The sequence below is a fragment of the Lepisosteus oculatus genome, chromosome 5, assembly GCF_040954835.1.
Source record: "Lepisosteus oculatus isolate fLepOcu1 chromosome 5, fLepOcu1.hap2, whole genome shotgun sequence".
NCBI classification, from domain to species: domain Eukaryota; kingdom Metazoa; phylum Chordata; class Actinopteri; order Semionotiformes; family Lepisosteidae; genus Lepisosteus; species Lepisosteus oculatus.
In genome coordinates, this window is record NC_090700.1 from 60,618,444 (window position 1) to 60,646,368 (window position 27,925).

Genomic DNA, 27,925 nt, shown 5'->3' on the forward strand with positions numbered 1-27,925 from the left:
AGGGTTGTAGGAGTGTGGAACAAGCTACCCAGCCATGTGGTTGAAGCCGACACCTTGGCTTCTTTTGAGAAAGCGCCAAGATCTTGGGAAGAATTAACTACTTATTTCTGAATGGATTCCTCTTGGTTGTAACTGTTCCTTTGATACAACGAAATTAATTTTTTTAGCAGCCTATTAAATGTGAAGTACAACGTTTAGGTCTATTTTTCTTGTGTACTTTTCCTCAACTGTGGTTATAATTAATTGCTTGCACTTATATAGAATGTAATATATGCTTATATATATATGCGCTCAGGATCATTGACAAGAAGAAAAATAAGGCTGGTTACCAAATCCTTTAAGACCAGACCTTTTAGTTTACCTCATCTGTAACCTTTTGATTTCTACAGGAGTGTTAACCTAAAAGAGGGAAATTAAAAGGAAATTGGAGATGCGTAACAGGCTATTCTTTCATTCCTCTGCACAGTCCTTCAGCACCCTCTGGTGGCAAGAATGACAGGGCACGCATTACAGATACCCAGATCCACCTCACTGTTCAAATGCTACACTGAATCAATCACCTTCCTTTGTGCTTTGTACTTTTCAGTATAACGCATTTTGTCATGTGAACAATTAATAAACCCAGGTCATGCAACACCGACACAATGGTACGTTTAAACTGGTAAAGCAATTCTGAAAGGCAACCCAAGTTCTTCTGAATGAGTGTCTTGTATTTTAACACCAATGCAATGTGGAATTCTTCTGCAGGATAGAAGACCTAGAAAAAAAAATGTACATTAAAAAATGGTCACTGACCTAACCAAATTTGGCAGGCCATTAAGTTCTATATTGTCTCTCCAAAACAAAAATGGACTAGTGTGTCTTACAGGCTCGCATTATCTTAGGGGCTAAGAGATGGAACAGAAATAAAAACACACTGCTCTATTTCAGTAATATTTTAATGGGAAATACTGCACTACACTCAAGTATACAACATAGTATATAAATCGTGTGGAGAGGTGGCAAAAAGGGTCACAGTAAAATGGAATACAAAAAGCAGTTAAACAAGTGCAGTTTTACAAGCTGGAGCCCCAACTCTCTCTCTTTTTATATTTTATACAGTAAATATAAAAATAAAACTGCAGTCCTGGGCACAAACTGTCCAAGATTTTGTCCAAGATTGTCTTTAGCTGGTGGCAGTGAGTGTTGGCAGTCAGGACCGGCCTTCTCAGCTGGTGAGAAGAACTAAAGAAGACATCTTAGTTCACTGGTTTCGATCAGTTGCTCAGTACGTGGAGAATGATATCTCTAAACTCGCCACGAGGTCGGGATCTGGACTCTAGGCCCCTGTCTTTTCCTAAAATGATCTGACACCTTCAGCTAATGTTTGAGAATCCCACCTTGTTTGAGGGTCACTTTCCGACACTTTAATAACACTCGCACATAACAGAATTAATGCAGATGGCAGATAGTTCCCTCCACTTTTATCAGGGCTTTAGCTTTGACAAATGCTTCAGACAATGCAAATATGACGATCTAAAAAGCAATGTAATTTGGCATAAATTATCATAACAGAGGTGCTAAATAGGTATGGATTTTTGTTGAAGGTCCTTAAGAAACAATTGTGGTCCAATCCTCTGTTTTAAAGGAGTCCCACCCAGCACTGAGACAGCATTGCGTAAACTGACAGTGCCCAAGAGCTGCAGAAGTGCCTTTAGAGAAACACTCACATATTTCATATAGCAAAAGACTAAGAAACAAAGATTTATTTTCAAAACAGTGTTTTGATAATGAAGGTGAATTGCCCAGTCTGTCCTTTTCAGCCATATCATTTTCTAAATGTAAGCTTAGACCTCAAAATTAGTTGCACAAGTATCTAACATCAATGAAAAAGAATGGTTCTTTCAGCTTGCACGGAGACAGCCGTATGCTTTTTTTTTGCCAGACATTTTATATCAATTTTTTTCTCACCAGGCACAGTAGGGTATTAAAAATGCACCCCAAACAGGAGGAGGGAATTCAGGAATAGTTTTCAGATAAACACATTCTAATCCAGATTTAAGGTCTTATATTTATACAAAATCCTAATGCCTTAGTTCCATAGTTGGTTGGTTAATCCATTTAGAAACAATATTACGAACAACATAACACTGCCTTAGGTTGCTTCCATCTCAATGGAAAATGACAGCACACTGTCCCTTTAGCAACCTTCCCATATTAGCACAACAAGTCAACTAGATGTTCAAAGGATTATACACCACAGTCAAACTACATGCAATTGGAGTACAGCTATGGTGTAGGAAGCTGTAAAAGGTCTTTTGAATGCAATGTGTCATTCAGATGTAATGTAGAAACAACACTGGAGTTCTTTAATATCTTTGAATATCAGTAAAAAAGAAGCCCTACTTTCAGGACATTTGGCACTTTGAGTTTCTGGCCAAAAGTCAACACATGGAATCTCCTTAGCCAAGAGGTTAACAAACTGCAAAGATGTTGAATCACTTAGTGTGCATTGTCATAAAGCAGGTTTAAATATAAAGAACAGGCTGAGAAATTCTGCTCTGCGTAATATAATTGTAAGAGACAACCACTCATACATTAAGAAGGCAGGAATTTCTAGAAGAACCAAGAATATCTATTAAAAAGCACCATTTTAAACAGAATCCTACCCCTTAAAGAATAAGCACAGGTACTCTTAAAAATACAAATACAATCTAATTTCTCAAAACAGAAGGTAACTGGGAAGAAACATTGAATTACAGCTACAAACATACCGAAGGTGACTGACCTAAATTAGACTTAAGACTGATTTACAGTTCCGTTTAATAAATGGTCACCATCAAAAAGCAAACCTGAAAGGCAGAATTGAGTCTTTGTACTATTCAGAGATAAAAAAAATCTTGCCCCATCTGTTAAAGTGCTGGACTGTCTTAAACCAATTCCCAGATGGTAAATGCAGGGACATTTGCTTACCTCAATTGTCTTTAATCTGAGACACAAATAAAGTTTAACCAAGGACATGAGACAAAAAAACAACTTTCCAATATGTACTAAATAGCTTTCTGGGCTTAGCTTGCAAAGGGCAAAAATCCAGATCCTTGTACATTTTGTAAAACCACTGAATTGTCTTTAAAGACCCTATGGCAGCCTATCAAACAATGAAAACCACTTGAATATCAGGGAAAACATTCCATCAACCTGCCTTTACACACAGTGACAAAACAAAGGCGAATGGCTACGCTGAACAGAGCCTCCAGGACTTTTTTTTCTCAATCCACCTGAGATCTTTGGATCATTTTTCTCCATCTCGCAAAATTTAAGCGTGGCCTTACTGCACTAACCGTTGTCCTTTAGGACCAATCTGGGTCAGATTCCCATGATGTTCATCGTGTAAACCCACACCCTTCCCATGGAAGGGAGAAAGAATGCAAATGTGGTTTAGGGAAAGTGCAAACGCACACATGGGATCTTGAGTTCCCAGACCACTAGAAACCCATTGAAACTAAAGACTCTTTCCATCGCTTACAAACAGTGGTCAGATGATAAAACAGGGAACAGTTAACACCTGCATTGTCTCATTTAGTGCATTTGCCTCGCTGTATTCCCACCCTCATTGCACAACGAACGTGCAGAAGTCCGTGGTACCTCCATAGATGAACTGGAGCCCCTTGGCCGTTATGCTCCCCCGTGCTGAAAAGGGTTTGCCCTGTGAGAAAACTTGCCAAAGACATCAGGTCCATTTGCTACAAATGTCATTTTTATTTTTTTTAAATAAAGTTGAAATAAAGGGGCCATGATGATTCACAGAAAAGACATGCTGTGACATTTTGCTGTTTGCTTAAAAATGCAGATCTATATTTTAAGCAGAAATTTATCCAGGGTTACTTAAATGAGAAGAGGGTAATTGTTCGATTAAATAATTAAAAAAATAGACAACCCACAAGAGGGTGCTATATATTAGGATTACACTTCCAATAATAACTCCTTTGAAGGAGTCACTTTCTGTACAACATGAGTATTAGCTGATATTTCTTCAATATCACATCTATGAAACATGTTCAATATATCCAAATGGGCATTTTAGTATAATGTGAAATAAAAGCCAAATCGTTTCCTTGAAATTTCAAGCTTAGGTAATGGGGTCACAAGAACATTTTTCTGATTTTTTTTAACGATAAAAAAGTTTTAATTTCAAAAATCCTGGATAAAGTTCTACTTATCAACATTTCTTTAGCTTTAAAAAAACAAAAAAACAAGAAAAAAACAACTATCATTATAAATCAACTCCCTTTGGTAAAAACTGTAATAAACGGTGTCTTGCATTATTTAAGTACTATAAGCCACCTCTCACTACACAGTAAGCTTGTAAAGTACGCTAGCACATCAATGCAGATCTCTGTAATAAAAAAGGTTTGACACTATATACAATTTATTTACAAAGTTTAAGCAGTGTGGGTAGTCCATTCTTATTGTTCTTGGTTCGTGTGTAAAAGCTGGTGTATTGGCATCAAGCATTGCCAGCAACTTCGAAGGTACTGTACTGGGGCGGCCAGGACTTTTTGTGATTGTGATATATATATTTATATATATTTATAGTGTCATATATCTGACATTTCACAAGATATACAATTTTACAATTTGTAGTCAGGAACCTTCATGATTGGCCCAACATTGTTAGCTCCTTAATTATTTTGCAAGAAATGCTGCACTGCATTTCTTTTTCCAGAGTTCTTTTTTTTTCTTGCTATAGGTAATTATTTTTAAAAAATGCTGCCTTTGTCTGAATAAGGTACTTTAAATAGTTTTAATAGGGTATCAAGCTGTCGACCAAGACTTGCAATTGACCAGTCCATCGAAGCAAGGAAACTGCTTGGGAAACAAGGTTTTGTTGGAGTTTTTGTAAGTAATCGTGTTGGTGGAAGGTTCATAGGAATACTATTATACTGCAATGCTTACCTCAAGGGCTAATATGTTATATTTGAATGAAAGCAACTTCCATTTCCATTGAAATGGTGGCGAGCCATGAACCCCGTTAAAAATCAGGCCTGTTCAACCCAAAACAAGAGCTTTTTAAATCCCTAGGTCTTTCTGAAAAGTGAAAGTGCGTCATCTCTGAATAAAGTGTGCATTTTCCCCAAACCTTTTAAAAATGCATACCCCAAATTCTTCTCTCTCTTTCCAACTGTATGAAATTATGGCCACTTGGCCTCACACACAAGAAAATCATTCACCTGCTTGAATTTTAACGGATTTTAACAAAAACCCTGGCTTGTCCCTTTTAGCTTTGCCCCACCCCTCGCTACTGTGATACTTGACAGATTTTAAAATGTCTCCCAACATCTCAGCTGCATTCCAGCAGGTAACTCTTACCACCCCATCCTGATGGGCCTGAGCAGCATTCCAAGTATGACATCTACGGTTAGACAATTTAAGGTTGTTATGCGATTGAGCGGCCAGCGAAGTTTACTACGGCATTCAGGGGCGGGGGGGGTGTTAAGAAACAGGTCATGCTTTAACTAGTTTTGGCACCAAGGCCCTGCAAGAGCAGGTACAGCTAAAATGCTGCTAAAATCAAAACAACAACAAAAAACAATCCACCAGCCGCCCACAGTACAATATGGCAACCAGCTGTGTTTGCTGCCACTTGGTTCCAATAAATTTGTTGATAAACCCCCCATCCCCCTTCTCCCCAAAACCTAACAAAACAGACCCCCTTTTTTCTTCCCAGGGCATGGGAAGATGATGGTGCTTAGTACTTTGTTCCGTACTTGACACGGTATTTGTTGATGCTCATGAAGTGTAGGATCTCCATCTCACAGGAGGTTGTGCAAGGCAACAGTCCCTCCAGCCCCTCTCCCATTAACCACTTGTTGGTGTCGGCGGCCATCTCTCTGGTGACGTGCTCCTTCGTCCACTTGTCCACCCAGGCCTGAAAGCGCTGGTGCAGCCGTTTGCTGACCCTCTCGTGCGACTGCAAACAGAGTCAGACAGTGTTACAATCCCAACACATACTCCTGCCCAAACCGTGCCACGCGGCGACACAAACATAGAAATCCCTTTCAGAAAAATGCCTGATCGACTGCTTGATCAGTTTTCAGTTTAGTTTATTTGTTAGATGTAATGAAATGCTTATTTGCGTGTAGGCTCCAATACAGAGGCATTAAGGAATCATCAAAACATGAACACAATATTAGCAGCAACAAAAAAGTTCAATAACATACAACTTAAAAAACAAGTCAGATAAGCAGTGTGAAAAGAGAAAAAAACATCAGTGTGAGTCAGTGGTGTGTGAGTTCAGCAATCTAACAGCCCGCAGGAAGAAGCTGTCTCAGAATCTGGAGATATGTGCCTTTATGTTCCTATTACGCTTACCAGGGGGCAGGGGAGAATAAAAGTGAGAAACCAGGATAATGAACAAACAGGTACAAAATCAGGGGGAGCGTGGGGAAATCACCAGAGTACAAAGCTTCTAACTTCCAAATGGGGCACAAAAGCCTGCCCTCAGAGTTCAAATACTCACGCCACATCCCTGAATGTTGTTTTTTTCTTGTTTTTAAAGCCTTTTCTTGAAGAAAAATTCCATATCAAAATAGAGCAGGTCATTCAGAAGGGGGTAGGGGTGTGGGTGTACCTTCAAGAAAATTTCAAAAAGGATTACTACCTGGTGAGCCCGAAGCAAGGCTGTGCGCCGATACATGTAGTCTTCTGATTTGAAGACATAGACCATCTTGTAGGAATTGAGCTTGAACTTGCACTCCATCTTATTCAGATTCTCCACATTCTCCAAGGTCTTCTTCCCACCTTCCTTGCCCTCCTTCTCCTGCAGTTCCCTTCCTCGCTGGCATTTGCGTATCCGACGCAGGTTCCTTAGTAGGAGAGAGGAAGAAATGCTTTTAAACAACCATCTTGCTCAACATGGCTGAAATCCACAATCCCACCAAGTCCAGTATTTGAGTTCTAGTCCCGATTTCCATGCTTACAATCCACACTACTAAAAATCAATCAGTTCAAGCAGTATTAACGCAGTTGCATCTAAATACAGTGCACTTCCGTTAGAAAATTTACCAAAGAATCACTTTTCATGGAGTTTATATCCTTGATGCACAACACATTGATCCAACAAATGGCACAATCCACTGTATGCAAGCATTAAACTGCAATGATTTTCCCCACTTCAATAAGTAAAGTAAAATTTGTACTTACCGTAGAAGTTACTGGTGAGTGGGGACAGAAGCCATGAATCAAATTTTGCATTCAGGGCTCCACTTAAACATACAGCTGTGAACTAGCTAATTCTCATAAAATGAGAAAAAAACAAACTGTTTATATAGTCACCAAAAAGGTTCACAAACCACAAATTTCACTAGAAGTTCATTGCAAATCTTCAAATTACAACAGATGTTAATACCCAGGAGAGAATAATACCACATCTAAGCACCTAGAAAAACGGTCTGAAAAACAGAATTAGACTTTCAATCAAGTAAAAATCTGCTTGTCGATCCCTTCTAAAGGCTACTACATTTTTAGACTCCGAAAGCAGGAGGGTTTTACACACATTCAGCGATCTGTGCACAAAACAGCATTAAAACAGGTGGATTTCATTTTCTTAAACGTCTTGCACTGGAGGGGGCAGGCAGATCCACCTGATGCAAACATTCGCATTCGTCCTGTTAGGCCAATACGCCAATTTTCAGGTCTTGTTTTTCCAAATGCAAGAAACATCTTGCAACGCATTCAGACAATAGGGTAACAAATTCCCTAAAACACAAATAAATGTTTGGTTGTAGGCTTGTCCATGTGGAGAAGGCTATCACCATTTTCAGCTTAGAAATTCTGTGATTTAGTCCCTTACGGTGGAAGGAGCACAGTGCTCTGCATTTAACCAGCTCTAATCTGTTTTATTTCTGCTGTACTTGTCAACAACCAGAATCAGACATATCTTTGATGTAGCAACCACCCTTACACACATTTCTCTCAGACCTCCGAAAAAAATACACGCACATTTTGGGAATAAAATTCATACCAGAAGTTTATTAACAAGCCCCTCTGGCAAAGTACAGTGTAGCAGGTGTTAAATTAGAATCATATCAAGATTTGTCTTCTGCCAGCACTGTATTCTAGATCCCCACCCCCAGCCAAAATATTTAACGGGAGTGCACTGTATCTATAGGATGGTTATCACAGAAATTCACAAGAGAATAATATACACTCAGGTCTTTGAGATCATATACATCATTTAAAGTAATACAGAAACATTCATAAAATTCTTTACACATACAGTTGTTTTTTGGAAAAAAATACATATGCACAAAATATAACTGATGGATCCTGGCAGACAATAAAACATGATCTTATTGAAATCTCAAGTTTTTCCCTTCATATCTGTATCACGTCAATTTATACCACCAGTGGAATTAAACATTTCTAATATTAATTGCACCTCTGGCTGTCATAAGATTTTTTTTTATTTAGTCTTGATTAAGGATCCCAGCTGATACTTCCCTACAGTCGCTGCAATCATCTCATGCTCAACAGAAAATTCAAAGACTTTGCATATTCTGAAGTGACTTTGCAACTAAAATGGCAAGAACTACATGCTAACAAAAAAATAATTACAAATTTCTTTAGGATAAACAAAAAAGTGCCTGTGTTGGTAAGATTTCAAGTACTAACTGCTTAAATATACAAAAGGACTAAATGAATACGAGACCAAGGCAAATACGACTTCATGTGACAGAGTATTTAGAAATGCTTATCACAGAACAGTGGGCAGCAGGCTTCGAATCAGAACATAAGTTACAGAGACAAACTTTTAGTGCAAAACTCAAATGACACTGGTGGTATAAACTGTGCGTCCCTCCAGCAAAATATAAAACATTCCTTTCTGTTCATTTTTTTACCCATTTTCCATGATTAGTTTCTATACAGTAAAACAGAGAAATAAATTAAAAAACTAGTGATCTGGTGATGCTAGAGTACAACAAAACGATCATGAATATTTTTCAGGCAGGCTGTTATCAGAAACTCCACTGAAGTAAACACTGCACATGGAACCCAATAACGCTATTTTTCAGACATCTAATAGAATCTAGTATAAATGCCCTCATTAAAGAAAAAAAACAATTATATTATCCTCTCCCGGTGTTTGATGTACATTGTTAAATAAATAAACTCATGCCTTGGCACATCAAAATCATTTTAGAAAATACCCCTTTTAAGTTCAAGTGCAATATCGGCAATGTAACCCTTACTGATCCATGCATGAGTGAAAGGGAAAAACATACAATAAACAGCGTCCATACTTTGTGCACCCATAGCCTGAGTCAGAGTACAGTTTTATGGGGGACAAGAACAATAGACAAAGGTTTGTTTTAACTTCTAGGGTTATCAAATTACCTAGAAGCAGTTAAAATAAGCCTCTACATTACAAAATCAGAAAAATGTTTTACTGAGATATGGTGGGCATCACAAACTTTCCAGTCAAACAAACCTAAGACATCCAACCCCTTCATAAAACATTCTTTTGAAGGAATAAGACCGGGTTAATTCCCATTGTTGTCCCCTTATCTAGTCAAGCCCAAAAAAGTGCTTTCCTGTGCACTTATATCTGGACACCTCCATCACCACAGCCAGTTTAATTATGGTAAATGCCAATGACCCAGTTTTACTAATGGAAGGGGGAAATCCTATGTTTCGCATGTCACCACAGAAGGGCTAAAAGTGGTTATTTAATCACATAAAATATTTTTATCCCACAGGCTTATAAAATTGTACTGCAACAGACGCAGCTGTACAAAGAGCACTTGGGCAGAGACCATCGTTCACACTGGGATCACAACCCAGACCCTCACCTTGGGAGAAACACAGGCTTCTGTGCAAGATGCTCCCGCAGCTCCGGAGAGGTAGAATCTGAGTTCACGTATCTCTCGACATAATCTGACCAGCGCTGGAGAAGAAGCAAACATCACAGAAGCCATCAGAATAAACAGTTAATATTAAGGGTGTATACACGTGAGAAAAGGGCTGTCTCACTGCTAAGAACGGAGTAAGAGCAATGCGTCTTTTTTTTTTCTTTAATCAGAAAGGATACAAAATAACTTGAATTAATACATTTGTACTGCGCCTTCTAAATACAACGATAGGCTTGGGAGGAAAATATTCTAATATGCTCCATAAGCATGAAGAGTGAAGTCTTGAACCAAGAACAGCGAAGGAGGTTAAAAAGACATGGATGTGCAAGGAAGGAATAGATATCAAAATCTAAAACTTCTCACAGTGAACAGCAGGAACCATCTATAAAATCTATAAAATTCAGACACCTTGTTCTCTGGGTTGGTAAAATATGAAGCAGTGTGAAACAATCTAAAAAGAAAGTACAGATGGAAAAGTGCTGAAAATGACCAGCTGAAACTAGTGATTTGAAGAGGCATACCTGCCACACAGCAAAAAGGAAGACAAGGATTCAAGCCAAGAGGTCACAGGGAGCTGACAGAAATCTATTAACAACTGACCTCTGCCTCCACGGGCTCATCTGAATTCTCCTCCTCTGTGTCCAGGAGCTCGATGGTCAGCTGCACCTGCCCTCTACTCTGAATGAACATGAGCTGGACGACACACGAAGAGCAAACATTAGCATTCACTGTGATTGTGCTTCTGAATACTTTTTTACAGCTATTCAATGCAATTTCTCATCTACAAAACTAATCGTTTGCATTTCATTGGAAAACCAGAAATACTTGGGGACATTAATATGAGAATACAACGGATGAAACTTGATCCTAAAGGTTTAGGTCATTTTTCTGCCGGCAGTTTTTCAATATGAGAATTTTGTGAACTTCAGCATGTGCACGCTTAACTGGTCTGACACCATGGTCGACAAGATCCTGATCTCGATCTCTACCTTGAAGCAGTTCTCATCCGACATCAGCTGCTCTGCCTTGCGCTGGTAGGCTGCCTCGGAGGCAGCTCTGGGTGTCTGAGTGGACAGAGTGCCTCCAGTAGCCCCATTTGAACTCTCGGAGAGGTACAGGTCTGTCACCTGCACGCAAATCTCATCGCTCACAATGTGCTGGAGCTGGAGAAAAGGAAAAAGCGAAAACATCAGAATCAGTCAACACTGTACCAAGAGAGGGCATTTTCATGTGTTAAAGTTCATGTGGACTACATTACCATCTCAGTACAAGTCAGAATTGTGTTGTATACAACATATGCGTCTTATCCAGGTATATTTTTCCCCCCCAATAACTATGAGTAAGGTCCGACTTAAATCTATGGAAAACAATTATTGCTGGCAAAGAAATAAAAATCAGAGAATGTGGTCGAATGATGAAGAATTCAATATAAACACACGGGAGATCTGGTTCCATATTTTTGGCTTATAAATTTTATTTTACTGGATTGCGCTTTTTCACCGCTCAGTTTACTCCAAAACATTTGACCAGGTATCCATTTTTATGCAATACCATCCCAATAAAGTTTTACATTTTCAAATGCAAATCTATACGCAGAACTAAACTATGTTAATAGTGCACCAAGACTGGCCTGTATGAAATAATGAAACTCGCATTAAACAGTTACCAACATGAGGGCAGGAATCTATATGATCATGAAATTCCACATAAAAAAAATAACAGCAACCGAGACATAAAATACACACTATACACAACTGATTATTTCTGTCAGTTCTATAAACTTATAATAATAGTTTAGGTACTTTAAATTTTTTTTTTTAATCTCATTTTTGTCTTGATGCAGATTTTGTAAATAAGGCTCATGATTTTGCAAAAACTGGTTCATGTTTGGGCTTAGTAAACTTAGGTATTTACTATAAATTACAGATCAGTTGAGGCGTATAAATCGACATCTTCCACTTTAGAAACTGTTTTCAGTTTAAACTACCTGAGCCAAAACCAGCAACATCTCCTCAGGACCCAGGAGTAGATGAAGAATTAAAAAAAAGAGAAATCAGGGTAACCAATGGCAAGGCTGAAACAATAAATCGTGTCAGGTGTGGCTGAGGATTGCTCATCCGAGAAAGCCTGGACTGCAGTCCGGAGGGGCAGCATTTCAAATCCTCTTGCCAGCTCTGTCCTGATACTCCGGGCACTTGTGGCTGAGCTCTGCCACGGATAGCTAGGGATGGATTTTTCTTGGGTATCCTCAGCATCCATCAGTTACGTGTGTTTTTAATCCCCGCCTTTTATTTTACACAAATGTCACGACGTTCGTAGTTTGGAGTGGAAAACTAAGCCGACGATTCTCTGAGCTTGCTCTTCAGATTCGGACTCCTTACTGATGAGGAACCCTACCAATCAAGCGGCTGAGATGGTCCACCATAAACTTTGTGGCAGGGCTCCTTACCTGCCTGACGATGCTCTGGATGAGCTTGTCCATGGTGAAAGCGATGTAGGCGTGGATGGTGAACATCTCTCGCAATGAGTCCTCGTACTGGGACGCGTCCATGTTCCCATCCAGCAGGTTGCGCACCATCTCCAAGAAGGCGGAGTAGTAATCTTCCACCTCGATATCCACTAGAATTAGGAAAAGACACACATGTGTAAATTCTACACATACACTCAGCCAACAAAGGTGATGATTACAATGTTAAAACTGCTTTCAAATACAGCAATAAATCAAAAGACAAAATTATCTTGCGAAAAAGCTGAATTCCTAATGCAAGAAATTGTATATGTCTAATAGTGATCTCATCTTTATCTCTTTCCTAACTTCAGTATCTGACTTTACAATGTCTCTTTTCGTGAAGTGTAAAGTTTAATTCGCTATTCACTGTCTGCTGATAACTGAAAAAAGAATTCTGCCGCATATGTCAATGTGTAACATCTGTCTTCTCGCTCACTACACAAGCTTTTAGAATTTTGTAAAGATTTTTTTAAAGTGATAACTAAATCTGGTTAGCTAATATTATGAAAGAAAGAAGGCCTTCAGAACACCAGTACCATGTTTGGCACCATTGTACAGAAATGTAATCTTAATCAAATAAGCCTAGAATTTAATTATTTTAGAATAAGAATTTTTAATTGTGAGACACACATTCACAGAGCCCACCCCCCCCCAAGAAAGATAACAGTAAACAAAAATAAAAAGGTGGAATATCATAATTTAATAAGTCTTCATCCCCCTTGGTCAATACGTAGCTGAACCACATCTGGCAGCTACTACAGTCATTAGTCTTTCTGGGTAAGTCTCTAACTTTGCACACCAAAATGGAGCAATATTTGCCCATTCCTCCTTGCAATGATGATCAACTAAAAACCAACAGACCAATCAGGATTATTATTGCCACAGGTAGCAATCTCGATGCCCTGGATGCACTGTCAAAACCCAAAGTATTTATACACTAGCATGAGTGGTGGCAATCCCAGTCCATACATAAAGGAGAGTTATGACAATTTTTCTATTTTGCTTTTTACAATACCAGCCGTGGCCTTAAGTTCATTTTTCAGCACAGAAACCATAAAAGTGCCTTATCAGAGCTTTTGGCAATGAAACGATCAATAGGTGCACGCCACACCGCTTTTCCTTTTTTTCTTTACGTGACCTTTCATAGACAGTTACCTGCTGGGATCAAGTGAGCTAAAAGCAGCAGGCAGATAAAAATGATAACGATGCTATAAAACAGGACCAGCCTTTGAAGCACTTACTGGGCTCCTTCAGTCTGAGCTGGATGGCTGGATTGTCATTCTTCTCCCGCTTGGTGCCCAGCACCTCCCTCTCGCAGTCCCGCTCGCGGCAGTCCTCCTCGATCTGGCGCTCGGCCTGCCCGTAGATCCGCAGCAGCCGGGCGCACAGGATCTGGTGCAGCCGCAGGAAGATGTACCAGTTGTTGTTGACATAGAACAGGTTGTAGGCCTCGTCGGTGCCTCGCAGCTTCTGGGCGGCCGTGTTGCCGAAGAGGAGCTTGGACTTGGTCGGGCTGCCCCCGCCAGCTGCCACCCCGTTGTGCTTCTTCGTGCCCGCCTCGTCCAGCTCCATCTCCTCCTCCTCTTCCTCTTCCACGTCGGACAGCTCCCCTCGCTGCGCAAACAGCAGGTCTGGGATGAAGTGGTAGATCACCTGCTTGATTTTGTACTTGTCCTCCTTCTGGATGCCGGCCTGCCTCTTCACATGGTGGATGATGAGCGAGGCGGCGTCCTCCAGGATCTGCTTGTCCTCGTACGACAGCGTCATGTGCGGCCCCGCGGGCGGCGTGGCGTTCTCCTCCGACGCCTGCTCCTGCCTCTGTAAGGTGACAGGGACGCACGCGGCTGAGCGACACCACCGTGCAGAACGTGGTATTCGCCTGCCCTTCTGGACACTATGCAATGCAGCGTGCAGGGATGTCAACAGAACAGCACTGCATCGCAGCTGGAGTAGGGATATCACGTAGCTGTAATGCACCCTTTCATGCGGCTCACTCATGTGTAATGAGAACGTCTTCTGCTCTGAGATGCGTACAAAGAAGTCACCGATAGACATTGCTCGTTTTAATTCCTTCTGTTTGTGCTGCTGCCAATCTTAGGCCCAAAACATTTCTGCCTAACCAATGGAGGATATTGTAATGAGCTCAAATCCCTGCTGACCTTTCCGTGGTTTTGCACAGAAAAATGTCAAAAGATGTTAATTTCCCCACCAAGTGTAAAAAAAAAAAAAGGATACCAGCACTCAAAGAGTAATAAGGCTGAAAAACACAAGCGCTAAGAGAAAGAGTGTTGGACTCAATATCCTATCAGCTTTGCTCAAAACGTGAAATTACTTTTTCAATGTAACACTGACTTCACTTAAATACATTCAGAAAGTGATAAACAAAAGAAATTTTACTACCTAAATTAGACACTGGGTTGCAGAAATGCTATACAAATTAAAAAAAAGGTTATTTCCACACCAGACAGAAGAAGCCAAGGCAATGTCCTAGTTTGGGCTTTACATCTTGTATACATGCCACCACTGTATGTCTCACAGGACGTACTGAGAATTAGGAATTAAGTACCAATTTAGAATTAAGAATTCAGGAAAAGAAGAGTCCACCTTAATAAGATAACACAGTGAAACCAATTTCCAACCTCTCCAGGGTTTAGAAACCTACAACCTGAACGTGTGAGAGACGAATTATTTCTCGTGGGCCACTCACCTCATCGTATATGCTCTCAATCTCATTGAGCAGAGTCTTGGATCGCAGCACCTTGGTATCGTTCTGTTTGAAGTTGATGCCTTGGTGGTCTAGAGACTTCAGGTAATACTTTTCGTTCTGTTCCCTCCATATCTTATTGAAACCTCGCTGGGCTTCCCGCCATTCTTCCTCTTTAGTTTTCAACCTGAGTGCATCAAAAGCAAAAACTTACAGATAAAAGAGGCATTTCCGCAGGAAAAGGAACACTGGGAAAAGAAAATGTACAGATCTCACTGGGGCTTTCCGATACAGCTTTCCTTTATCCAGTCCATTTTTAGAAGACTACAAGACATTTTCACAGCAGTCATTTTAGCCCCAAAATACCTAAACAATTAAGAACCACTTTAGCCTAATTTATCCCTTGGTGTTTCCGAAGGTTGATGAAGCGACGGCTTCCCTGGGGACATTCACCTCTTCAGCACGATGGGGACGGAGACAGCGGGGTTCTTCTTGAGGCCGTCAATGATGTCCGGAGCCTTGTCGCCGTATATCCTCTGAATGGCCTTGCGATGGATGACCTCCGAGGAGCCGCCCATTGTGTTGTCCAGGCGGAACTTGGCCTGCTCCTCCGCAGACATGCGAGAAAGCTTCTTCTGCACCGTCTCCAGCACCCGGATGGTGGCCAAGTTTGTCTCCAGGACAACATCGAGCTGAGGGGAGGAGGAGGAGGAAAATGTCAGCACGGGGCGAGTGCGAGTCAGGGCCAGCGATTATAAAAAGGATCACCGCTCAATCCTTTCACAGCACAGCAACCACTCACCTCTGCTACCGCTTCAGTTACACGGTCATTTTAAACACCTGGAATTTCAATTAAATTTCACTTTTGTGAATAAAGAAAAATGGTGAATCTTTGTCCTCTCAGTGAGTGAAACCTTTGACCACTGAATCATCACTTTGACAACTATTCTTCCGCAACTTAAATACTACAATTTGGGGAAATCTTCATTACCTCAAACCTCTCGTCTTCACATCTGTATATGTGTTCTTCATACTGTGTCTTCTTTGAGCTAACAAAGGTGGAGTCCTCTGACCAAGATGGGAAAGACACCCATGTATCGTTCAAAACCTGAAGAAACACCAAGAGTTACACTTAAAACAACTTCTAACAGTGTATTTGCAGAGCAGTGCTTAACCTCATGCAAGTACACTACCCAAAGAATTAAATACACCTCAAAGGACTGTAGGCTGCCCACATCATCTACAAATGTAAAATGCAGTGAGCTGCAGTGCACTCTCATGTTCTTTTATAGGTCTGTGAACAGTATTGGTGTATAGTGTATGGACTGTACCTCTTTGCACAGTGGGGTTCTGCCAGTACATTTGGGCTGCTGGTAGCTCTTGGGCAGTGCCCTGTAGCTGGAGCCCAGCCTCTTACAGGAGGCATAGTCAATCTCCATGGCAATGCCCTCAGTAGCCCTCTCCTTGGGGAAGCTCTCTATATGAGATGACTCTTTGTACCCAAGGAAATTCTTGAACCAAGTGAAGAGCTCTGGAAACTTCCTGTCCAAGGGGAATAAAAAGAATTAGCTACAGCACAGGCCTTACCTCCTCACATCTCTGACAGAACAAAGTCTACCGAGTTGTAACATGACAAGATAATGCATATCCGTATAAAACAGGAAGCCTTGATGTAATCAAACATCTCATTCATAAAGTCCTTATTCTGTCCTTCTCATTCATAAAGTCCTTATTCTCCTTATTCTGAGTTTCAAAATCAAAAAGAAATAAAATGGTATTTATTTGAGAATACCAAGTTAAAACTGACGAATCTGAATAAATGTTACTGTACTGAATTTTGTTACCGTTATGGATAAAATTAAAGAGGTGCCCCCAGATTTATTCATAACCTTAATGATACTGAAACAAAAAACATGACGAATCACAACGAGTTAGGAATCGGATCAAAATACAATCACAACAAAAACGTATTCAGATCCTTGAAAGTAAAGAAGGTTCAAGACCTATAAAAAGGCCTCTGAGGGTTTCTTATTTCCATGGGATATAAAAGAACACATCAATGAGACTCAGTAGAAGAATGGATCATTCAAGGCTAAGGTCAGAGAAATCTTCAGGGTAACTGTCATTGACTTCAACGTGTTGGGGTTTGTTATGACAAAATCCATAAAAAGCTGAATCCACCGAAAAGGCTCCTAGAGCAGTGGAAAAGATGCCAGGAAGAGAAAGAATGTTTTCTTGCCTCGTGGGTTGTGAGGCAAGAGGTCCAGGAGGCAACCATGAATGCAGAAAATTAAGCTGGAAATCTCCACCACCACCTGGCCTCTTTAGGATATGAAGTTATGTTTGGTGTAAAAAAAACAGCCCAAGCTGAGAAAACATCCATGGCTGCTTTGAAATAACTATTTCTATTATGATTTGCGGTAAATTTAAAATCACAGATTCTGGAGACCTCGTTAAGATCAGGGAATCGTGTCACTGCACATTGACCTAAAACTGTGTCATACAATTTTCATCATTGAAATTCACGGAAATTAAATTAATTCTCATTATGTGTTCTATTTGCTTGCTTGGTTTGGGTTTTTGCTCCTATTTCAGTGGGGGTATGAATAAATCTGGAGGGCAAAGTATATTTATGGGTTGCCGAGCATACCAAAACAGTTCACATATTCTACTGCCAATGCCACTAGGCACTACTCAGGATTATATTAAAATGTACATGTCCGGTAACAACACTGCTAGTTGTACCTCACAACACAGCATCATGTCTTATAAATGGCAACATTCCCATTGATAAAAAAGGGATCCCATTGCTGAATTTCAATAATACAAGAAGAGTCGGAGCTTACAGACGATTGTTCACAGTCACCGCGAGAGAACCGAGCCACAAACTGCCCTGCACATCAACCGAGGGACTCACCCCAGGAAGGGCAGCACGAGCTGCACCAGCTCAGCTCGGGAGATGACCTCCTGGTTGAAGATGACCAGGCACCTCAGGAAGTTGTCATAAGCCTCTGCACTGCGCAGAGCTTTCCGCACCTGTGAACAACATGTGTTGATCATGACCACCTGCGCTCTTCAGCCTGCATGTATATATGCAATGACTTACACTACATAGAACAAGGTGTCTGGCTCTCTTATGTTTTGAAGGTTTGACAGAACTTGCTTCATTATGCCTGCATTGCAAACATACTGCGAAACACTTTTCACCATAGTTCAGTGGAAAATGGCAATATCTAATAGATAATAGAAGAGAGTGACAAAAAGTGACAAAAAATCACAGATTTCAACAAGAAGATTTCTGTCGTCCTACCTTCCAATTAGAGTTAAATATACATTTGAAAGTTAACCCTCTTTAAACAAAATAAATCATAAGATACCAGTATAGCTATATGTAGCCAGAGCTGGAGAAAATATGTCTACCCTTTTCCAAAACCTACCTTCTCAAAGAACAGAGACTCGGTACCAACTCCATGCTTGCTGGCCTCAGCCAGAGACTGATCCTTCAAGCCGAGGAACTTTGGCTTCTTCTGTGGAAAACACAAGGTCAAGATAAATCCTTCTTTAATTTATCTTGCAACACTGAGTTCTTCTGGTTATTTATGTCAAGTGATCTGCTATTAAATTAACAGTATGAGATAAGTATTAAAGGCAGTGTGAATGATATTGTGTCGACTATTTCTTCTAGGACGATCCAGAAGGATGAAAAGAAAGCTCTGTATCACACACAGCATGACAGGTCAAAGATACAGAGTGAGACTCAAAGACACAGGGAGCCTCAGGGCAAGTGCGCTGGTCCGGCGGGCTACCTTAACAGGAGGGGTAACCCCGGGCCCAGAGTGTCGGCGAATCTGGCAGCCATTCTGGTTGGGTCTCTGTTTATTATTGTTCAGCTGGGGCTTCTTCACTGTGCCACCATGATCATTTCGCACAGACTCTGCCTTCTCTGCGGTTGTCTTGCTCAACAGCTAGAGAAGAAAACAAAACAGAAAAGTAAGGTTTTAATCCGAGATCAGACATGCTTCATCAGATTCTCCCATTATCACTCCACTCAATATTTCTAATTATTGCTATGAAGTCTCATACCATTCAGGTTTCAGACGAAGATCACATCTTAAGAAGTCTGCCATTAAAATGCGTTGTATAAAGTACATCAATGAACACTCAATTAATTCTTAAAAAGAAATGACAGATAATTAACAACAATACACCCTTGTCCTTCACTCGTCTCCTTTCACACTTGTTTAATCAATACCTCCTGACAGAAAGCCAGTATCAGCTTAGTCCTATCAATGGTTTTCTTTCATGTGTGTCTTAAACTGCTAACAACTGTGAAAAAGTATTTTTCAGTGCAGGTTTTCCTGGCATTTCACACCCACCACAGAGCTGTTGGCATCTGGCAGGAATTGGCCAAACTCTGAGAGCAGGTCCTCCTGGTTTTTGAACAGACGGGCCACCTGAGCATAAACTTCCTGCTCTGTTAATGCAGGAGTGTAATTCCCACCAGCCTCTTTGGCGTTGCGCTGCTCTTTCTGCACAAGGGAGGAGAATTAAAGACCATTGAATCATCTTAATGGCTTTTTTGAGTTTTACAGCATTGACTGTCTTTGTCTTGCACAACACACCACAAAAAAACTCCATACTCCAGTCCAAAGCCAATGATTTTAATTTACTAAAACTTTTTGCATCTTGAGTCACATTTAAATCTTAACTCCTCTTAAAATCTTCTTACATCTTTACCTCAAAAACATGTCTTTGGTTTATTTCTTATTACACCAATGACATCTCCAGAAAAATATCGACAACGTCCTTAAGAAAATCATTCAATGGTAAAAGATGACAAAAGGCTAGACAAAAGGATATTCCAATGACAATCCTGAAAGGAGCAGTGAGAAATGTCGGACTTTAGGGCCGAGAAAAACACTACAAGGAAAATGCTGAAAACTCACTAAAGTACCAATATTCAGAAACCTCAATAAACTACAACTGGAATAAGATCAAAGAAAGCAACCTCTGTAAGCAAACCTACATTGTTTCATCTGGATGACATTCTTTAAAAGAGCCAGACAAATGGAAATGAACATTTTGAGTGCTGAGCTTGAAGTGCTCCTTGTTCCCACCTGATAAGTGTGCAGTATCTCCAAGAAGGCTTTATAGATATCGGGCTGGCCCTGAAAGCGGTTCTTGATCTTGTTGACGTAGTTAATAGCGTGGTTGAACTCCACAGGTTGGTTATTCTGCAGCGGCGGGGCGCTGGCTGGGGTACCGCTCACAGGAGTGTGGGGCTGCATCGGAGGGGAGCGTGCCGAGGGGTAGGTGGTGAGGGACGGATTGGGCTGGCTGGTGGGGGTCAGAGCCGGAGACTGCAGCGGCTGTGAACAGGAGAGCTAACATTAGCATTCGCTGTAGTTTCCGCACTCCAACATAGCCACATAGAACCCAATCAAGCTGATGGGTCGTGGAGATGAGTACAAGGAAACACTGGAACCGAGAACCTTCATTGGGGAAAAAAAAGGACAGTGAGACTGGCAGTGTACCAGATTTTGCAAGGGTCTTGAACATTTCAAAACCATCTCCTTCAATAGCTGCCTCATACCCAGCTCAAATGAACAGGAGTTTTGCGTCACATGTAACAGTCACGGGGACAAACGATGAGCAGTTCTAGCCTGGAACACACAAACAGTTTGGTGCGGTCCACTGCCTCTCTTCAGACTTTCAACCCAAGGTAAGAAGCAGAGCTGACCTTGCTGATCTTAGCTGGCGTGGGCTGGGCAGCTGGGGGGGTGACAGCGGCAGGAGTGCTGGGCGCAGGGGGCTGCGACTGGTGCTGGGGGGGCTGTGGCGGTGGGTGCGGCTGCACCTGGATGCCGTGGGGAGTGATCTGGTGAACCTGCCCGGGCGTTGTGACATTGACGAGGTCGTTGGTCTGCACCTCAATCTTGTAGCCCGGAGGCAGGAAGGTGTTAAATCCCATGATCAGGTCGGGGTGGCCCTTGAAGAGCTGAGAGACCCTGCTGATCACCCCGGGGGTGTCAATGCTGGAAAACAAATCACAGCCCCACGCCAAGACTGGGTTATACAAGACGGAAACGTCCTCCGAGCACGACAGCAAGGAATTACTACGCAAAACATGTAACTTAATTGAACTTGAAGAGATCACTCAAAATGCAGTGAAAATCTACAGTTATCACCTTTGGGATTTAAACTCCTTCATGATGTCCAGGAAGTCATTGTAAACTTGGGGTTGACTCCCAAACTGCAATTTCACCTGGTCCAGGTAGGACAGGGCATCTTCCACCTGTGGGAACAATGGCAGACGTTGCATACTGTAGTCATTCAGTCTGGGGCTCATCTGACAAAACACATCTTAGAATAAATCTACAATTGATCTCATTTTCCATTTTAGATTCTTCTCCACTTGCATTTTTTAAAGGAAAACAAAACATGTCTAACCTGTTTTATCTAAATGCTGTCTTTTTAAGGCAGTTACTGCAACCAACTACCCTAGGACAAAAATTGGAAACTGGAGAGCTCAGAAATATTTCAAACAACAGTCCACATAGAGGAAGTTTAACAAAAGCACTTCACAGCCATAACATACTGTACAATTAGCATTCGTTAATTAAAATTTCAGCCAACTGCAAGGGGAATTGAATCCCTACAGACAATTCCATTTCAATTCCAATTCCAGCAGCATCACAAAGTTGAACAGTACTGCATTAGACTACAGAAAAAAGAGAAAATATACTGATCCATCACTTAACTGCATTCTATTGAGACTGGTCTTCCTAGGGGGGGTGAATTCATATAGACTCATAATTTAACTCATCAATTTATAACACAAGTGCCTTAAGCAGTTCTTGCAGTTGTTCGCTATGAATCTGAAAAACGTCAAATGTTTAAACGTAAGGTAAAGTTTTTAGATTTGAGGTAGGCCAGCACACTATTTTAGATTTTGATCACACGCACAATTATGTCGACTAATACTGAGATTTATATGTAAAAAACGACCTATGCTTCTCTTTGACGTGTAAACTCTCACGGCAATAGAAACAAACTGAAGGACAGTTCCCATTTGTAATGAGTAAAACTTTAAAAAAGTGCAATCAACGATCATTAACAGGTCCCCCAAAGCTGGACTGCCTTGAGAAGCCAGAACATCAATAATCTCTCACCTTGAGCCTCTGGAACTGCTGCTGGCCCTGCACCGGGGCAGTAGGTGTGGGGGGGTGGGGGTGGCTCTGCACCACCTGCCCGCTGTGTGGCTGAATGGCAGGGCTGTGGTGGTGCGCCCCACTGTGCACCGCGGTTCCTGGGGTGTGACCGTGGCTGCTGGAGCTCTGAGCTACAGCAGGGACCTACGGTACAAAACGAAACAAAAAAGAATCTGCACTGAAAAGGAATGAAACGGCAAGACGGTCCGGGAATGGAGGAAACTCTGCCATCGGCAAATAAAGTCAACCCAGGCTATTACAACCTTAGTAACCAACTATCCCAGACGTAACAGGACAAGTTATAATGTCATGCACTTAATGGCTGGCACAAACCTAAAGCTACTTTAAACAGTAACAGAGCACACGTGGAGTACGTTTATCAGCGGGAGGCTGTTGTGACGTAGTCCAAGTGGGTGCTGCAAATCCACTGTGGATGAATCCTACATGTGACATGATTTAGGACCCTTTGGGATGAAAGGCGTTCTATTACTCAAGCATTTACAACAATAAAGCAGTGAACAGCATCACAGTACAGGGGAACAGCAATATCCTTTAACCTTGAGTAGGGCAGCACTTTCCCACCGCTGCACAAGACAATGACGGTGACCACGCAGCAGAACACAAGAACGGTCAGGAGAGCTCAGGACGAACGAGGTGCATTTCCTAGTGCGCCCGAGCCCAGCCCGGAAGGCAAGTCCTCCCACTCCGTCCCGGAGGAGCGCATACCTGGTAGCCATGAGGGACGGGGTACTGGATGCCGGTGGTGGGCTGCATGTTCTCGCCCACGGCCTCGTACACTGCCGGGGCGGGGGCCAACACGCGGTGCTGGAAGCCTTCCGTGCTGCCTGTGAGCCGACGCTGCTGGGACGGAAAGCCCGAATCCTGATCCTCCAAGCGCCGCTTCATTGTGAACTCATACTCGAGGGCGCCCCGAAACCTGGGGAGCAGAGCCTTCGGTCAGCGAGCAGCCGTTCCAACGGGGTTTTTTTAACCGCAAAGCTTTACCCCGGGTCATCCTTAGTAAAGTGCCTAAACACAGCGCTTGATATCACCATCGCAGGAACCAGGACGAAGCAAAGTCACAAAAAACTTTGCAGCTGTAAAAGCAAAGAGCTAAATATCAAAATGAAAAATTGTCCGGAAACAGACAAATCCCAGGGCCTATATTAAAAGAACTTGTAGGGGGAATTGAAGTGACGGGGGAAAACCATTTACAGGGGTTCTGCCAGCATCCCGCTGTCCAGATACATCATCTTAAAGTTAAACATTTCAACCTTCTCGGTGTGGCAAGGATCCCCACAGACCAGGATTTCGTCTGTCCTCTACCTGCTCTTACCACTAGAAACCATGTATTATGTGACCCAGGCAGCCCATGTGAAGCTCAGGAAACATACTTCTAGTCTTAATGTAAAAATACAGCTTGAAATTAACGTGTATTAATTACAGCAAAACATTAAGACAAACAAATCTAAAAATCAGTGTAAATTGATAATCTTACTAAATAACCACTCTAAAGATTATTAATCTAGAATAATAGTTCTGACCATATTTTGTATTTACACAAACGTGCATTTTACTTTTTCATTTTACTTTGAAATTCATGAAATCACACAAACAATCATCTGGAATAGCACCTTAAATGAATGACTAACATAAATCCCCACAAATACAGCAGATCCTGGGGTTTCTGACTTTGGGGAGTTAGTCCATGTAGCAGTGAACAGCCAAGCAGAGTTCTCTTACATTATAAATGCACAATACAGATTGTTAAAGGAAAACTATTGCACACCTATGAAGGAAACTCCACTTTAAATATATCTCGCTATGCATGTATCAAATCATTGTAGATTCCTGCCAGGTACAGTAAGTAATGTCAAACAGGACAATTTGTTTACAACACTTTAATGCAGCTCATGATTTAGACAAAAGGAATTTGTAAGGCAGTATGTAACCCCTCAAATCACATATATTACTCTACTTTTAACCTCGGTAGCAAAAGAAATGTAAAAAACACCCTTCATAATAAACAAACTGAATACAATAAAGATGTTTTGTCATTCTGTGATGTCCTTCACATTATTAATGTCATAAAATCATACATTATAAACAGAAGACTTTTCCTGAAATTTGATGAAAGAAACCCATGCTCTCATCTGTACTGTATTTGTGGAAGATAAATGTTGAAGTTTTTAACCTGCTATTTATAGGTTCAAAAGCTGATGACCTGATAGATTCTCAATCATCTTAACTTTCTCGTTTCTATAATAAGCATACAGTAAATAAACATAAATCTCACATTATGAAAATAACTCATATCAGAATCAATAAGTTTAAGATGTTACAGGTTTGCTCAAGATATACTAATTTTTAAAAGAACAGGTAAAAAATCTAAACAATAATTAGATATATATTTGAAGGGAAACATACTGCAATCAATTTAAAACTGAAGTGGGAAAGAAGTAAGTTTTAAAATTTAAGTGTTTTCCACATCTTCAAAAGAATACTATGGCACATATAGCAAATCTGCAAAAAACTACCATGTTAAAGCACAACTGCCCACTTTTATTGCAAGCCTGCTGCAAACATGTGAAGGACTTACCTTAATTTAAATGCTGTAGCACTTTCCTAACTTCTGAAAGGACCAACATCTTACTAAAATAATTTTCCAAAACTTGTTAGAAATGTTAATATCTTTGACCCCTGTAGCATATAAGGCATTATCTGCTTGGTATTATTTAGACAACGTCTCTGCTGACAAAGTTTGCCAAAGTAAGTTACAATTTTCTCTCTGAGGCCTTGTAAAACTGATTCTTGGACATGACATGACTATGCAATCAATATCATGGAATGTTAACGGACTGTAAAAATGCATTACTGTATTTCATGGGCAGTCATGTTCAGTTTGCACAAGATGCTTTGTAAAGTGATTAACTTGGTTCCTGCAAATGTACTAAATCTGCACGTACACATTTATTTTTTCAAGCTGCTACATATACACAAATAGGTTCAGTAAATATCTGTTCATGGCAAATCATTTTCACTTGCATTAATACCCCTTTGCTGCTATATATTCAGATCATTAGAGAGACGAGTAAGTTATTTGCGGTAGAAAACAGGGTACAAATAGTACATGACTAGAAAGGACTAGAATTACAGTTACCACCCGAGCCTGTGAAATTCGACTGAGACTTTGAGGGCGATAAAGGGCACTTTTAAGATTTTTTTGCTTTGGAAGAAGAAAAGGTTACATTTCAAAAAAGCCCTGCTGCACTTCACCTTTTTATCATTCCTAATGCAAGAAATTGTATATGACCAATAAAGTGATCTTATCTTCTCATTCAGCACAGCTATGTGAGTGGCTCCAAATGAGATCTTAAGACAGATGAATCTGAAGCAGACTCAGAATCAAAAATGATTTTTACAAACTCTTTCGCCAGTCGTCAGGTTAACCTCATTATTTAAACTCCAACTGACTTGATGACTTAAGGCTAAAGTTAATGACAGAATCGAAGGGCAGATTCTAGGGTGAGTTGTGCCACGAACAGTAATGAACAGCTTTGGGGTCACTGGAGAGGAGAGCAACAGATCATCTCAGAAAGGAGCCAAGATCTGATCAGTGAAGACAGTAGGCAGCTGTATGGGTACAGGACCCCCATCCGCCAAAATTCACTAGCAACGAATCAATACCACTCTGGGAACGCAGTGTATCTCAACCCCCTGAAAGCGCGGCGATGTTTCTTTCCACTCGACCACTGTAATCTACGGCGGCGGGGGGTACGAGGAGCAAGACAAGCGTTTAGTCTCTTGGGGGTGGATTCACGGCATTTTCGGCGGCGCAATTTAGTGATGTTTTCTCCCGACTTCGTTTGCTTCCACCACCACGGCCACCGGGCAACACATGCTGCGGATCTCGGTGACGTCACCGCAGTCCCACCAACGTGCGCGGTGTGTACGTTCAATTCCCGGGCCAGGTGCCCCCCCCCGCCGACAAGCAGGCAGGCGAACTGCTCCCCAGCACCGAACAATGGTCATTTAAGAAACTTAACTCACGGTTTCCACCGCAGTAACCCATCGCGGGCGGAGGGAACGATCAGCCGGATACCACACGATCTTGCCTTCCCAAGCGCCGGGGGGGAAAAGCACACCCCTGACTGCGCTCAAGATCCGAGTCAAACCAGGCGGGGGGGGGGGGGCAGATCCGATCTCCGTTATTTTTTTGCCCCAGCCCCCCCCCCGCCCGCCAGCGCAGTCTACCTGCTCCATCAAAAGTCCTTGAAACGATCGAAAAGACTCCGGACTCAAACCCACACACGCCGGCACCGCTGTCGCAACTCCGGGCTGTTGGGCCGGCGCTGGGATTGGCGCTGGAGGCTCAGCGGCTCACGAATGTGTTTTTTTTTTATTCGTGAAATCAAAGCGCTGCCTCCCCGGACCGTCCGCATCACGCCGCCCGGCCTCGCACCGCGGTCATTATTATTACATCGTGAGGATGATGCGTTGTTGTCCTTCCTGGCAAAAGTGCCTGGCCATCCGTCACACAACTCCTCAGCCCCATCGCCCCGCGGTCCACACAGCCCCAGGCGGCACACGGGCGCCTACGGTCGGGACCGCACGGCCAGGCAGCCAGCCTGCCACCAACTGACCCCCCCGGCCGCCGCCGTAACCAAAACCCTCCGATTCCAAAGCGTCTCGAAACCCTTTTTTCTTTCCTTCTTTCAAGCTTTTTTTTTTTTAATCCGAGAATGGCCAGTCGACCCCCCCCCCCCCCGTCCCCCCTACCTCCACAACTCTCCCCTCCCCCCCCCCGCTCCTGCGCGGCCTGCCTCCAAATCCACAAGCCCCGACCTCGCGTAGTCGGCTCGCCGCCGGGGGAAGGGAGTCTTTCTGAAAGGCTGCACCGCAGACACGTAGCTCGGGAGAACTACATGCCCTGCCAAGAAGGCACATGCATTTCGGAGGAGGACAAAAAAAACCCGATAAGCGTCCGTGACAAAGCAGTCATTTTCGTACGCAAGCCAAAGAAAGGGGGACTTTTAAGTATTCCCCAACAGTATTCATACAGATTACATTTCGGAGGCAGTCAATGCAGACACTACACATGCACACAGTTTGACCATGAGATCATAGCGAGGAAGCCAGATCAGAACAAAAACTATGCACCGAACCGGACCGATTTCGGAAGATCCTTCCATTTCTTTATCTTCATCCGAAAATCCCCCCAAAATAACCAAATTTGAAAGAACTCACCTCCTCGTAACACTGCGACCTGAAACAGAAATAACTCGGCACCTATTTTTATTTGTTTTGCTTAAAACTCTCCAGACAATAAAAACATTAAAATGAAAAAAACCCACGACCATAAAACAAGGCTGAGGACTGGGTAAAAGAACTTTTTGTGTCCAAAAGATATCAAAATAATAATAAAATAAACAACCCAGGCGCCAGACCGCAAAAGGAAAATTCTCTTCAGAAAACAACCTCCGTTCGTTTCTCTACCGAGAGGAGGGGCTCCGGGAAGGTGGGCTAATCCCCGCCCACCCCGGCGTCTCATTGGCTTCCGCCCGAAAGAGACCGAAAAGGGGACGTAACCTCCTCTCTCTGATTGGCTGGG

General features: G+C 42.0%; 1 protein-coding gene across 1 annotated transcript; it reads right to left on the reverse strand.

Annotated features, from left to right (window-relative positions):
• Positions 1-3,714: 3,714 nt before the first annotated feature.
• On the reverse strand, positions 3,715-27,925 carry sin3aa (SIN3 transcription regulator family member Aa). Its single transcript, XM_015343523.2, has 21 exons — positions 27,562-27,925; positions 23,041-23,251; positions 22,276-22,458; positions 21,292-21,398; positions 20,844-21,138; positions 20,221-20,472; positions 19,480-19,632; positions 18,910-19,068; positions 18,541-18,630; positions 18,021-18,139; positions 16,435-16,645; positions 16,095-16,211; positions 15,557-15,795; positions 15,107-15,290; positions 13,641-14,217; positions 12,340-12,509; positions 10,880-11,053; positions 10,491-10,583; positions 9,831-9,925; positions 6,641-6,845; positions 3,715-5,950 (listed from the first exon to the last, which is right to left on the reverse strand). Exons 1-21 carry the CDS (start codon positions 27,672-27,674, stop codon positions 5,729-5,731), a joined length of 3,969 nt encoding a protein of 1,322 aa, XP_015199009.1. The 5' UTR covers positions 27,675-27,925; the 3' UTR covers positions 3,715-5,728.